Below are 15365 nucleotides of genomic sequence, written 5' to 3'. Positions count from 1 at the left end.
TTTAAAAATTCTAAATGTTTGTTTGAAAGCCGTTGGTGGCATCTCGTAAATAAAGGAAAACTCCCCTACTAGCTCAGATTTTCCCACCAGTTGGTGTTCTGCAAGTCCGTCATCACTGAAGGCCATAAAACATGTTTCTTTTAAAATTTCATTAATTAGGCAGTTATTAAAATTCACAGGAGTTGCATGACTTTTAAACAATCTCTCCTGTATCTCTATGTCCACAGAGAGCAGATTATTCGCTACTCACAAGTTCCCAGCCAATACAGTGAGTGGACTAAACACTGAGCTGCTTTCCATTCACCAAGACATGTATCCTGGCTCAAGGCTATTTGTTAATGTGTATATTTATTCACAGGGCTACAGATGCTCAAAGGAAGCACCTTTTGCTAAGCCTGTGATGGTACCAGATGGACTCCAAGCAGCCTTAGTTATGTCTCCCTTTCTAAATTCTTAATACTGTTTATTGGTGCCTCCCCTCCCCACTTGATCAGACTTCCTAGAGGCTTATTTATTTTATTAATTCTTTTCTTAGTTTTTTGAGCACTTCTACTTACTTTTGGTTTTCTATTTCAGCTATTTCATTTTCTACTCTTTGATATGTTTTCTCTTCTCTCTTCTGCACCGAGCACCTGGCCCATGCCACAGACCGCACAGCATGCAATTGTGAATCCCAGGGCCAGAATGCCCACGTGCCAACCCTGTCTCCTTACAGAACCCTGCACATGACTTAATTACCTCAATTTCCTAATTTATAAAAATAAACAAAATAACAAGGTATTTTCATGATCAAATTAATATATATAGGTTATTTCAAACAATGTTTAGGAATAAAGTGAGTAATAAATAAATATTAGCTTTTACTTTTTAGTTCTCTTTTACTTATCAAATCCTTTCTTTAATCTTACCTAGGATTTACCCCCTTTCATCTCTAAATTTCCTAGGATATTATTATGCTTCATATACATCTACAATTGTTTCATATATTTTTCAGAATATTGTTCTGAAAGTTCTGAAAACTTTCAGAAGAAAGTTCTTCAGTTCAAAGAAAGAACTGAAGTTCTTTAGTAGAACTGAAGCTACTAAACATACTTAAAGTCCTTTTGAGACTGTGCCAACATTTTAAATTCACTGGCAAGGAGTCTTTACTTACCAATTATTTTTTACTACCTTTCTGTAGGATAAAATGTTTTCTGGCATGCAAGTGTGCAAGCTTAAGTGGGAGGGGTTTTCTTCCCTTCTCTCCTGCCTCTCTGCCTCCTTACCCTTCAATAAATGGGAACTTTGACAGCATCTTCACCCAGTCCATGAGGATTCCCAGTTCTACAACAGTATCTCACCCTGTGACTCTAGGGTTATTTCACATTGTCCAGGTAATGGCTGCAAAGCTATGTCTGCCTTCTTCCATCTAAAACACCTGCCATCCTCATCATTTCCTAGGTGCTACAGCCCAAAGTACTCCAGGCCTTTTCCAGATTCCTTTCTCAGAAGTCCTCAAGCCAGGCTAAGGCTGGGAGAGGCTATGTGAGGAAATCTAGTTCCCATTAATGTCAAAGGAGCTGAGCTCTCAGCTGCTCTGCCGATTTTTGGAATTAGATCCCTGCAAGCTCCAGCTCCATATATTTGTTTTATATTTCTGTTCAATTCAGAGAAGTGTATCTTCACTTTCAAGCATGTTACATCTCCTTCAATTCTCTTTTTATATTGTGTCTGTGATTGTTATGTTCTCATACAGAGCGAAGGCCTCATAGCACTAATCCACCTCTAGTCAGAGCACTCTGAAATGCTGCTCCACAATTTTCCAAACAGGACCACGACCTTTCAGTTCCTCAAGCCACCCTGTCAATGCTGGAGTAAGTAAAAATTAATGCTAGACTACAGCTGGATTATTTGGAGACACATTAATTAATGATTTTAATTTTTTTAAGCAAAGATTTTCTAGCACCAGGATAACACCTGGCATGGGCATAATATGAAAGCCAATTCAATTCTTCAATGTCCTTTCATCATTGCTTTTTCGTAATCCTTACGTATGAAACTACCTGAAAAAACACGTAACTTTACATTATATTTTTAACTATGCTCCTTTCAGCATTTGCCAGGGTGCAGACGGATGAGAGAAGGAAAGAGATTGAGAAATTTTTAAATGTTAACTGACATTCTAAAATCTTTCCACACTTAAATAATAGAATTCTTTTGATACAATTTTTTTTTGTTATTTTGACGCTTATGAAACAGATAAATTTAAGGACATGTTATTTAATATGTCACAATAGCGGTAAAACCTGAAAACTGCCTTATATTTTTCCTATTTAAAAACAAAGTAAGGGACGCCTGGGTGGCTCAGCAGTTGAGTGTCTGCCTTCGCCTCAGAGGGTGATCCCAGGGCCCGGGATCAAGTCCCACATCAGGCTCCTTGCAAGGGGCCTGCTTCTCTCTCTGCCTATGAGTCTGCCTCTCTTTCTCTCTCTGTATTTCTCATGAATAAATAAATAAAATCTTTTTTTAAAAATTAAAAATAAAAACAAAGACAACTTTTCCAAATAGAGGTTAATATTTACATAATTTTATAAAGTTCTAAAACATATCTCATTTAATTTTAAAAACCTTATAACACATGTATTATTGAGCCACATTTTACTAGCGAGGATCTATTTCCTCTCCTTTAGTCATTCCATCACAACTTATTTCTATTACTCTATTTCTCTACAAAAAAATGAGTAAAAATGGTATTTTAGTAAACACCGACTTTCTAAAAGAAAAGGTAAATTGTCAATGCTCCTTTAACTGGTGATGTGTTTCAACTGCAAAAAATTTCTTTCACCTAAATGCAAGTTTGCACACATCTTGGAGAAGGCCTTGAGTGCCTGATTAAGGTCTCAACAACCAAGACCAATTTAACTGCTGATTTCACACATTTTATTATACTGTCTAGCATTGGGATGAAATCATGAGCAATCTGAAAAGACAGGTCCATAACTGGCATGAAATTAAATCAAAAACATTGCGGACCTTTCATTTTTTAAAAATATTGTTGCATTTCATTCCATTAGATCAATGAACTCTTAACCACTCAAAACCACTTCTATCACTATATAATCCAACAGCATGAATATGTCTAATACAGTGAACAAGATATGGATCCTGTTGTTAAGGAATTCATAAATTAAATGGCAAGGAGAGGAGGAGAAAGAGCAAGCAGGGAGTTTATGCAAATCTCCACTAGACTCTTAAGTAAGATAAAGTATAAATCAAGTAGTACCAGATCACACAGGATAGAGAAACAGATATGTTCTTGGGTGCAAGGGAACTGAGTTTTTCGAAACACAGGTCAAAGGGTAAAGGGCTAAGAAGTTAAGGAAACAAACCCAACAAAGCACAAAGATCCAGTGCTGCTAAAAGACTTCTAAGTAAAGGCATATTCATTTTTTAGAAAAATTTTAAATTTATATTACATTTTCAAGTTCTCAAAAATATTTCAAAGGCTCTTGTCTCTAGGTAACTAATTTGGCTAACGGAGCAAAGAAGGTCAAACATGAAACCTGAGGTTCTAACTGCCCAAATCCAGGTTCTTTTGACTCTATTACAACTGCATTTAGATTAAGCCTGGTGGCAATTTAAAGAACATTCTGATGAGCAAAGAAAGAGTGGCAAGACGATCAGTTGAGATGATACAACTATACTCTAAGCAAGAGACAATGGGATACTGAAGTAGGGCAGTGACGGCAGAAAGTAAAAAGATAAGGTGTGGGGATCCCTAGGTGGCTCAGCGGTTTGGCGCCTGCCTTTGGCCCAGGGCGAAGTCCTGGAGTCCCAGGATCGAGTCCCGCAACGGGCTCCCGGCATGGAGCCTGCTTCTCCTTCTTCCTGTGTCTCTGCCTCTCCCTTTCTCTCTATATATCTATCATGAATGAATGAATGAATGAATGAATAAATAAATAAATAAATAAATAAATAAATAAATAAATAAATCTTTTAAAAAAAGGTGAGGTATGTACAGGAGGGGGAAAGCAAGGTAAAAATAGTATTACTTTTTTTTTTTTTAAATAGTATTACTACACTTGAATGTACTGCAGGAAGAAGGAATTAAGGACCTCCACAGTTTTTAACTCAGTAAAACAGCAGGATGAGTATGCAATTAAAAGAAGGAAAATTATGACATGAATAGACATTTCTCCAAAGAAGACATACAAATGGCCAATAGACACATGAAAAAGTGTTCAGTATCACTCAGCATCAGGGAAATACAAATCAAAACCACAATGAGATACCACCTCACACCAGCCAGAATGGCTAAAATTAACAACTCAGGAAACAATAAATGTCAGTGAGGATACGGAAAAGGGGAACCTCTTACACTACTGGTGGGAATGCAAGCTGGTACAGCTACTCTGGAAAACAGTGTGGAGGTTCCTCAAAAAACTGAAAATAGAGCTACCCTATGACCCAGCAAATGTACTACTGGATATTTACCCAAAGGATACAAACATTGCGATCCAAGGGGCATCTACACCCCAAAGTTCATAGCAGCAATGCCCACAGTAGCCAAACTGTGGAAAGAGCCCAGATGAGGGGATCCCTGGGTGGTTCAGTGGTTTAGTGCCTGCTTTCGGCCCAGGGCGTAATCCTGGAGTCCCGGGATCAAGTCCCGCATCAGGCTTCCTGCATGAAGCCTGCTTCTCTCTCTGCCTGTGTCTCTGCCTCTTTCTCTGTCTCTCATGAATAAATAAATAAAATCTTAAAAAAAAAAAAAAGCCCAGATGAATAGATAAAGAAGATGTGTGTGTGTGTGTGTGTGTGTGTGTGTGCGCGCACGCACGTGCACGCAATGGAATACTACTCAGCTAGCAGAAAGAATGAAATCTTACCATTTGACATGGATAGATCTAGAGTGTATTATGCCAAGCAAAATAAGTCAATAAAGGAAAGACAAATATATGATTTCAAACTAAGGTATAATTTAAGAAACAAAACAGATGAACAATAGGGGAAGAGAAAGAAAAATAAAATAAGAAAACAGAGAAGGAGGCAAACCATAAGAGACAAACGGAGGGTTGCTGGGGGAGAGGAGATGGGGTAACTGGTGATGGGCATTAAGGAGGGAACGCAATGTAATGAGCACTGGGTGCTTGTGCAACTGATGAATCACTAAACTCTACCTCTGAGGCTAATAATATACTGTATGTTAATTAAATTGAATTTAAATTAAAAAATATTTAAAAAGAGAGAAGGAAAATTATGTATGTAAAGGCATGGTTTTATACATCCTGAAGTTATGATACACCCATAAAAGTAAGGCAGACAACGGAAAACACTAGCTTAGGGCTCAGCATAGAGTGCAGAGCTTAAGTTACAGATCATCCACAAAAAAAATGTTAACCGGAACCATGAAGCTAAAAGCTAGGGCCAGGATGAGAACAGAGATTTTTACTCTTTCCTCACTCATACCTCACTCTGCAGCCTCTCAGAATTACAAACCAAAAAAAAAAAAAAGAAAAACAAACCATCCTCAAATCACAGCATCTCCCTCTCAGCTCTGCCCCCTCACCCTTGCTCCTTGGCCTGAACCACCATGCCCTGCCGGTTTGCCAGGGGAGAACAACGAAGTGGCTAATAAGAAAGGTGTTTGTTTGTTTTAGAGAAATAGCAACTTAAGTGTATTTGCAAGTAATGAGAAGGAGGCTAACAGAAAGAAACTGAAGATTCCATACAAGAGAGGGTGGGAAAAGGTGGTGGAGGCCAGAAAGGGAATGAGATCAGAGCTCTGATAAAGAACGTGGCCGTCAAAGAGATGAAAACCTTTCCCACTGCCAGATGAGAGATGCAGAGAGGGGATCCCTGGGTGGCGCAGCGGTTTAGCGCCTGCCTTTGGCCCAGGGCGCGATCCTGGAGACCCGGGATCGAATCCCACATCGGGCTCCCGGTGCATGGAGCCTGCTTCTCCCTCTGCCTATGTCTCTGCCTCTCTCTCTCTCTCTCTCTCTCTCACTGTGTGCCTATCATAAATAAATAAAATAAAATTTAAAAAAATTAAAAAAAAGAGAGAGATGCAGAAAGATTCATCTTCTGGGGACAGGGTCAAAAGATAGACATTGAAAACGTTCAACCTTATAATCTCTGTTTTCCCAATCATTAGGCAGGAAGCAAAGAGACCGCTAAGAATAAAGCAGGGAATCTGGAGAGAATGGCAAAAGTTTTGAGTAGCTGCTAAGAGAAATGTGATTTTTTTTTTTTTTGTAGGCAAATTTGCAGGGAGAAATGGGTCATTCTAAATTTCTTCAGTCTCCTTTCCTAAAATAAATTTTAGAAATTATATTATTGGGACACTAAATATGCTGATATGATTATAATTTCATTTAATAATAAATAACTGTGCAGCATGGAAAAAAGTTGACAGAATAGAGAAAAGCAAAATAAAAAAAGACTATAATTATGTAAAATTATGCATGTGTTTGTACAGTTATAATGGACACTTGAGGGAAACATCAAAAATATTTTTTAAATGTAGATTTTTTTTTGTCTTCTTTGCATTGCTTTGTCAATCGTACAAAAATATTTAACATGTCATTAAGAAGGAAGGAAGGTAGGCAGGCAGGCAATAAAACTGGAGGGAAATACTTCAAAATATTTTATCAGTGTATAATCCCTGAGTGGTAGGATTTGGGGTGATTCATTTTCTCCTTTATTTTTCCACATTTCTATAAAGAATGCATATTATACTTGTAATTAGAAGTCACCTAAGAATAAAAAAATAAAGAAAAATATTCTTTAGTTTATTTTAAAGCCCATGTGCTATTATAATAGAAATTTTCTATTTAATTGTGTGAGCTTTTCAGGGCAAATAAATTTTTGTGTTTAGAACTTGCATAAGTGTCACATATGAAAAAGTAGTTTCAATATCTAGGTAAGATTTTATATTTCAAACATCAGTTCATCCATCTATGTCAAAGGAATTATTTTTAAATAATTTATGGACTTGAAATAATTTTATTTATTTTAAAAAGATTTTATTTATTCATTCATGAGAGACACAGAGAGCGAGGCAGAGACATAAGCGGAGAGAGAAGCAGACTCCACGCAGGGAGCCTGATGTGGGATTCGATCCTGGGATTCCAAGATCACGCCCTGGGCTGAAGGCAGGTGTTTAACCGCTGAGCCACCCAGGCATCCCGACTTTAAATAATTTTAAATTGCACACACATCCCTAACCTCATTTCTTGCCACCAAATTAAAACTTAGCTGAGACTCACATCATCCTGTACTTAATTTATTCAAAAAATGAAGATAAATGACTTCATAGAATTTTAATGAGAATTAAATAAATTTCTACAAATAAATGATTAAGACAAGTCCTGGCACATAGCATGCTCTCAAAAAATACCATCTATTACTATTAATAGTAGCAGCTATAATACTATACACATCAATTAATACCACTGTCCTGAAAAATAAAATTATGTCTTGAAACTTAATGAAATAAACTTAGAAACAGAAACTAAGTAAAAAATATTACTAAAGGAATTAGAAGCAAAGTGGTTTTCTTTACGGTAATAATTCTTTATTAAACATAACCTAGAATGCTCCAATGGCACAGATTTCTAAACCAAACTATATTTCATCACTTAATATTTAGACTTAATTTGGAAAATCACACATGGGTGATATACTGGGTATTTCTGGGTAGATAGGAACATAACAAATACCATAAACTTTTTCTATGATTCATTATGATATAATTTATAGTGTTTGTTTCCTTGTTTTGTTGTGTTTAGTCCCAATCACTAATTTTATTTTCTCTTTCTCATAAATCTTTATTAGCAACTGTCTACCACAGAACATGTCTGGTATGTGAATATTTACACACTACAAAACTGAAAACTGCATATTGTTTTCCTCAACTCTAAAGCTGGGGCGATCACAGCTGGGCCGAGGACACCAATCTTGTCCTATCAGCTCTTTGGCCTTTCCCTGGAGCCCCTGAATAAAATGATCACCTCCCCAAATAAGAAAACAGCATTAAAAAAAAAAAAAAAACTTTTATTTTTAGCTTTCCTAAAAACACATTAAATTTGACTTCTTATAACTAACTTGTTATGCATACTACAATACAACCAAAGTAATTTTTAAATACATAAAATTTACTTTGGGGTTGATTTGTTTCACTTAAAATTGCACCCTTAAATTGCAAATATACGATATAAATCCTCATTCTTCCATGACCTCCCCACAAAATCTGGAAAACAATGTATTAGAATCAAACCCTTCAAGAGAACATGGAAGTCTCCGGACTCACTACTGCCCAAATACAGTAGCATTTCATTTTTCCCTTAAATTTAATTATACAACAGAAAAAAAAAAAAAAAAGGAATGAAACACTGATGACAGTAGAATGATGAGCATTTGAGGAAACAGAGGTGAATCGGTGGAAGAATGAGGTGTTCCTGGGTCATTCCCTCTCCAAGAAAACCATCTAACTAGTTATGGCTTTAGTAACTACTGGAGGGCCCTGGCTCACAATTTGAGAGAGCCCACAAAAGAATTCTTCATACCAAAATTCAACATGATATATATATGATCACAACTATCCAAATTATTACAAGTTGCTCTAAATTATTACATTTGAGAGAATACTTTTCATGAAACAATAAAAAAAATTTTTTAAATAAAAAAATCCTACCTCAAATGGCCAACAAGTCATTCAAGCTGATGTTTCCTATTCCATGACTGATGTCTACGGGTCACCATTCACACTTAGCAGCCGTGCTAAAGATTATTTCTGTGGCTTAGAAAGAAGTCTTACAGAGAGTTGTCATAAAGAGAAAAGCTTTTCCCTTGGCAAAGTTACAAACATGATGATAAGATCCAAAATTAATGGCTACGGCCTCAAAACATTCTCTGGATGCCCAGATTGCACTGGGCCCTCTTCACTATCCCCACATGTCTATACTTTTCCTTTGAAGTACCATCAAAGCTGTAATTATATATTTGTATAACTGATCTTATTTATAAGTTTTCTTTCCACAGAGAATGCTTTCCAAAGGAAAATATGATGTCTGAGTTAAGATTTTAAGGATGAACAGGAGGTGATAAGGAAATAGAGGGAAGGAAGGATAATATGTCTAAGCAAAGGAAATGATTTGTGCAAAGGCAATGAGCCTGGAGGGAAAGTGAGGCAGAGGTCCAGATGATGATGGCAAAGAACTGACACTTATAAAGTAGATAAGAAAAGAAAACAGCAGATTTAAGAGATATTTAGCAGGTAATGCCAACACTATTTCATGAGGAATTTGATACAAGATGCAAGAGTGAACAGATCTAAGAGTCTATGTTACTATAAAATGTGTATTTACGTATCATCTATGAAATTGTTTGGCTTTAATTTAGCTTAAAATATTTACTCTTTAGAAATAGTCTACTTAGGGATGCCTGGATAGCTCAGTGGTTGAGCATCTGCCTTTGGCTCAGGTCGTGATCCTGGAGTACTAGGATCGAGTCTCGCATCGGGCTCCCCGCTGGGAACCCTGCTTCTCCCTCTGCCTGTGTCTCTGCCTCTCTCTGTGTGTCTCTCATGAATAAATAAATAAAATCTTTCAAAAAAAAAAAAAAAGAAAGAAAGAAAGAGTCTATTTAAAGAAATAAGTAATGCATAGAAAATACTTCTAATTGTAGACCACAGAAATCAGATAATTTAGGGAAGGGAATAAAAGAAGGAGAATTATATACAAAATAGGTACATCCCAGACCTGTTTTGCTTGGCCAGGAAAATGACTAAAGGAGGAGAAGATCTCTGTGGCAGGAAAGACTGAACTACCAAGTAAAGTATACCCATGGTGATGCAACTGGTGAACAGTGGAATAAATGCAAGGCTACAATGTTTATTTTAGATTTAAAATACTCAATTTAGAAAACTGAGAATACATGTGATTTCTACAAAGGAACTGAAAAGTATTTGCTGAATGAAGGTCAAACCTCACCACTTAAAAATGAAAGGCAAGGCATCAACACAACAGCCATTTCAATCTTGTAATTAAATTTTTTTCTCTTTTACTGTGTTTATGAGGATCAGTTGCAGAGACTGGAATGCCAAACACAGGAAAACAGTGTAGGTGTACCTATAGTATGGGAATCACAGCAATTGTGTTACAGTAAACTCACCATGTATTCAAGAATCCGAGTCAAAACACAGTGTGAAGGTCAAGTATGGTCAAACTACAATTGGAAATATTTTACATCACCACCAATCAAGTACCTGACTTTATATACAAAATGCCACAGATGAGTTTGTTTCAATTATTCATTAGTTAATGTTTCTCCGAGGCCCTCTAATTAATTCCATTAATTCCTCAGTTTCTTTCAGGAGAATGTCTATGAAACCTTCCGCAGAGCTGTCCAGGAACTGTAAAAATTTTTTTCTCTTTTTTTGCCAGCCACGCAAAAAGAATTTTACAGCCCTTGAACCATCACGCAATGACTACTTCATTATCCACCATGAATGGTAAACTGATTTGGGTGCACTATTGTAAAAAACAAAGTGTAGAGCTGAATTCCCTTAGATTAAATGTGTCGACAATGTGATTCCACTGAAGGATCATTAAGAGGGAGAAGTTACAAAATGCAGACGAGGATCTATTACATTAGAGGATTAGGATTCGACCTGTCCTGATAGAGAACTGGTCATCTTCCATAGCTTATCACTCAGTGTCCAAGCACTAGTGTGATGGATATACTATGCAGTAGTGTTACTATTTCAATAAGGTATTAAAGTGTACTTGTGGGAAGGCCAGACCAGAGGATTCTGAGGTTCACAGATCATTTTTAAGTAGAAAACTCTCAGTGATAAAATTAATTGAAGGCACTTGTATAACACATACTTCAAGTGTTTCTTGGGGTTGTCTACAATATGCCATGTGTTACTCCAGGCACAACATATGAACTGAGAGAAACAGCCCTTGTCCTAAATACTGAATACTTCACTCTCTAAAAAGGAAGGAAAATAAGCAAACTAATAATTACAAGTGCTGATGGCTGTTCACTAGAGCCAAAACAATATTCATAGATTGCTGAATCATGAGATTTACCTTGTTCATACAGCCTAGCATTTCTAACACAAACTATGCAATGAAAGCTCTCCTCTTCATTCAACTGTTCTATGAATGAGATTTTCTCCCAAAGCACAAAATTTTTATAAGAAACATCTCAGGATTTTCCTCTAATAAGTCAGGAAATTTCTGTGAAGTAGGAAACAACTCTGCATTCTATTCTCATTTCTCAACAAAAGTACTCTGAAAGGCAGTTGAGTCAAGGCCCTGGCCTTGGGAGAATAAATGACTTTACTGGCAGCAGAGAATTCTATCAGAGTTGTGTGTAGGTTTTGCATGTATGTCTGGTAAGGCTTGAACAAAATGTGCAAGTGTACAGTCTCTGCAGAGAAGATAAAGTTTTCTTTGTGGTCAAAAAATCCTTAGAATAAAAATCTTTCTATATGAAGCTTCAAGGCTATTCAGTTTCCTGAAGAGTTTACAAACAGAAAGTCAATTTTGTGTACTACTTTGAATACGACTTTGAATCCTGCTCCACTGGGTTATGTGGTTCACTGCTCAGAAGCTAGGAGGATCTAAAAATCACAGATATTAGTAATATTATAAACTTATTTGCTCAAGAGAGGAGATACAGTTACTTTAGGATATCCTTAAAACAACAGGAAAAAAAGTTATTTAAAAGAAGATCTGCTTTAGTTTTTTCAGTTGAATTGCTTTCAATTTCAAGAATCCCCTGAAGTCCAGTCACAGCTTTAGAACCCTTTTGTATAAAGTGACAAGTGTTGGGAAAGAAACAGGTATAGATTACAGGCTGACGACTAGAATACAAATATATATCACCTGAAAAGATAAATGCCACAGAGAATACTTTACGGGCCTTAAGTCTCAAAATAAGAATAGGTCACAATTTTTTGAGAGAATGAAAAAAAAGGCTTCAGAAGGAAGTAAAGACAAATTGAAAAGTGGACAAACTTCAAGAGGGTGATCTCTGGCACAGAAAATTAGTAGCACATGTAAATGTCAGAGTGACATATACGTTATATGAGGGCCTTGGAAGTGAGGCTGGAAAATGGGGCGCATCTATGGAAGGTCACATCATAGGAGGATCTGGGATTTAACAGAGTTAGCACAAAGAGACCACACAGAAGTGTTAAGAGTATAAAAGTTCTATGATCACAAGGACCTTAAAAACCTAAGTATGGCTGAAGTGCATAAGACCAACCATACAGTGCCCCTGGGTCCAACTTCCTCTGTAAGTCCCTACTTTGTAACTCTACTTGCAGTGTCTTACTTTCAACTCCTTAATCTGTGTAAGAAATGTTAAGTGAACCACTTTTTAATTTTTTTAATTCAATTAATTAATATATAATATATTATTGGTTTCAGGTCAGTAATTCATCAGTTGCATACAACACCCAAGTGCTCATCACATCATGTGACCTCCTTAATGCTCATCACCTAGGTACCCCATCCCTCCATCCCCCTCCTCTCCAGTAACTCTCAGTTTGTTTCCTAGAGTTAAGAGTCTCTTATGGTTTGTCTCCCTCTCTGATTTCATCTTATTTTTTCCTCTCTTCCCCTCTGATCTTTTGTTTCATTTCTTAAATTCCACAAGTGAGAGCATATGATAATTGTCTTTCTCTGACTGACTTATCTCAGTATAATACCCTCCAGTTCCATCCACATCATTGCAAATGGCAAGATTTCATTTTTGATGGGTGAGTAATATTCCACTTGTATACATTACCACATCTTCTTTATCTATTCATCTATCAATGGACACCTAAGTTAACCACTTTTTTAAAATAGGAGTTGGTACAACGTAGTAAAAACAGCCAATTTTACAAACATAGTCTCTACTATGATCTAAATCATCAATAATACTAGCTTGAAGAATACCCTATGGAACTTGACTTCATATATTCTCATCTCCTCACATACAGATATTAAATTATACATATTAATCTTTGAGAGCAATCCTTTAAAATTAGTTATAAATCTCATTATAATCCTCTCAACACTGTAATACACCCATTTCAGCCCTTCAACTTTTCCTATCTACATTTAACTCCTGCACTGATTTCATGTGATTATAATGGAGTTAAATACCATGTCAAATGTCAAGAGCTCTCCAATTCCAGTTCAGAATTCCCTAATTTCCAACATCAACCTGTCTCCCTTACATTTCTATTTGTTCCACATCTAAAAGACATCCAGGGGCACCTGGGTGGCTCAGTGGTTGAGCATCTGCCTTCGGCTCAGGGCATGATCCTGAGGTCCTGGGATTGAGTCCCGCATCAGGCTCCCTGCGGGGAGCTCCTTCTCCCTCTGCGAATGTCTCTGCCTCTCTGTGTGTGTCTCTTATGAGTGAATAAAATTTAAAAATATTTTTAAAATTTAAAAAATAATTTAAAAAAAAGACATCCAAATCCAACATATCTAAAAATAGAACTACTACTTTTTTCCCAAAAACATACTCCCCTCTTCTTTCTACACCTCCAAGAACAGCCACTCTATTCTTCCAGCTGCTCAGGCTTTAAAACTTTGAAGTCATTTTGCCTCCCCTCTGTATTTCATACACCCCTCTCATCTAAACCATTATAAAAATCCTCTCTACTCTCCTTTCAAACTATACACAGGAAACATTTATGCATATAAGAATCTAACCACTTCTAACCATCTCCTAGGCTACTATCTTGGTCAAAGCCATTACTATTCTTTGTGTGATTATTGCCAGAACCTTTCTACATTCCAGCTTCTACTCTCATGCTTCTTCAATTTACTCTTAACAAAGAAGCCAGGATAATCCTGTAAAATATATCTTCTCCTGGAAACCCTTTAATGCCACCTCATTCAGAATAAAAACACACTTCCTCATCCTGACTTTCAAGCTTCACATGATCAGGCCTCCCATGGCCTCTCTAACCTGGATCTTCTAACTTCCCTGTCTTCCAACCATTCCCCTCCAGCAACAATAGGCTCCCTGCTTTTCCAATCTTTGAGAACTCTCTGCTCCTCATGCCCCGATTGCTCTTCACCCAGATACAAGGATCCACTGTTTCACTTCAAATCTTGTCACTTTTTTTTTTTTTTGTCACTTTTTCAACCATAATAAGTTTGTGTACTCAAAGCCACAGGGCACTCAAGATCCCACTAGCCTTCCACTGGGTGTCTAACTTTCTAATATGCTACAGAATTTATTATGTTTAATGTGTGCTGTCTCTCCCGACCCAAATGAAACTCCATGCAGGCAGGCATTTTTATCCATCCTGCTCACTAATAGATGGATGCATGAATCCTGGAACAAAATATTTTGTTTTTTTATGAAACAGATACCAAATTGAAGTTTCTCATTCTTTAGGGGAAGAATTTAAGGACCAGAGTGTATTCTATGAAGTCAAAGTATCAGTAAATGGTAGAGTCCAAAATAAAATAGGGTCTCTCTGGCTTAAGCTTTTTTCCACTAGAACACACTGGTGGAACATGAGAGAATATATACAAAAATAAATTTTAAAAACAAGCAAATACATATAAATACACCAACACAGATATAGAGACATTTTACATTAAAATATTACCACTGCCAAGTAGTAGTATTATACAAGGTCATTATATACCTACAAACTTTCATCACTTACCTCTACCCCAGATTTTTTTGCTGATATCTGTGTTATAGTTTCTTTGAATTTATTTGCCTTTTCAAGTTGAGCTTTAAGTCGTTCTGCTAATTCCTTCAAAGTGAAAAAAAAAAAAAAACCAACAACAACAAAAAAAGAGAAAAACAAGAAAAATAGGTGTCATATATAGCTTAATTCCTCAGTGTAGAGTACTTCAAATTTAAACAACAGAAGGGAAAATAGCCTAGTGAACACTGAGGTAGCCAAAGCCTGAATTCAACCACCAACTCAGAGACTAGTAAATTGCTTTTTAATGAATTTATCTCAGTTACACACTTCTCAAATACCCATGGTATTTGTTTATGCTTTGAAGGTAAATAATTACAAGGACATATATTCTAGAGGAGAGACAGGGGCATGAAGAAAATATACAACCTCAAGAACGACTTTTTTCTAATTCTCTGGATACTATAAACATTCAATACTCAAAAATTCAGTTACTGTAACAAGAAAGCCTTAACAAGATTTAAATATTACCTTCTTTATTATTGAGAAATTTAAATTAGAACTCTAAATATATCTCATTTTTACTCTAGAAAGTCTATAAAAATTTATATAAAACAACTGACACACAAAGAAACAAATTAAACAAATAGAATTACATGACAAGCAAAGAATAGTATTCTCTACCACAATGGTTCATGACCAA

General features: G+C 36.4%; 1 protein-coding gene across 3 annotated transcripts in view; it reads right to left on the bottom strand.

Annotated features, from left to right (window-relative positions):
* CWF19L2 (CWF19 like cell cycle control factor 2) overlaps positions 1 to 15365 on the bottom strand; it is a 145106-nt gene that overhangs the window by 64441 nt on the left and 65300 nt on the right. For all 3 annotated transcript variants that reach the window (XM_025465667.3, XM_049110021.1, XM_049110022.1), the window contains exon 10: positions 14678 to 14770. In XM_025465667.3, the coding sequence (XP_025321452.3) occupies positions 14678 to 14770 (93 nt within the window). The remainder of the gene's footprint in view (positions 1 to 14677; positions 14771 to 15365) is intronic.

This window comes from Canis lupus, chromosome 5, assembly GCF_003254725.2.
Source record: "Canis lupus dingo isolate Sandy chromosome 5, ASM325472v2, whole genome shotgun sequence".
Lineage (NCBI taxonomy): Eukaryota > Metazoa > Chordata > Mammalia > Carnivora > Canidae > Canis > Canis lupus.
The sequence above is the reverse complement of the archived record's forward strand: the minus strand, read 5'-3'. Positions and strand labels throughout refer to the sequence as shown.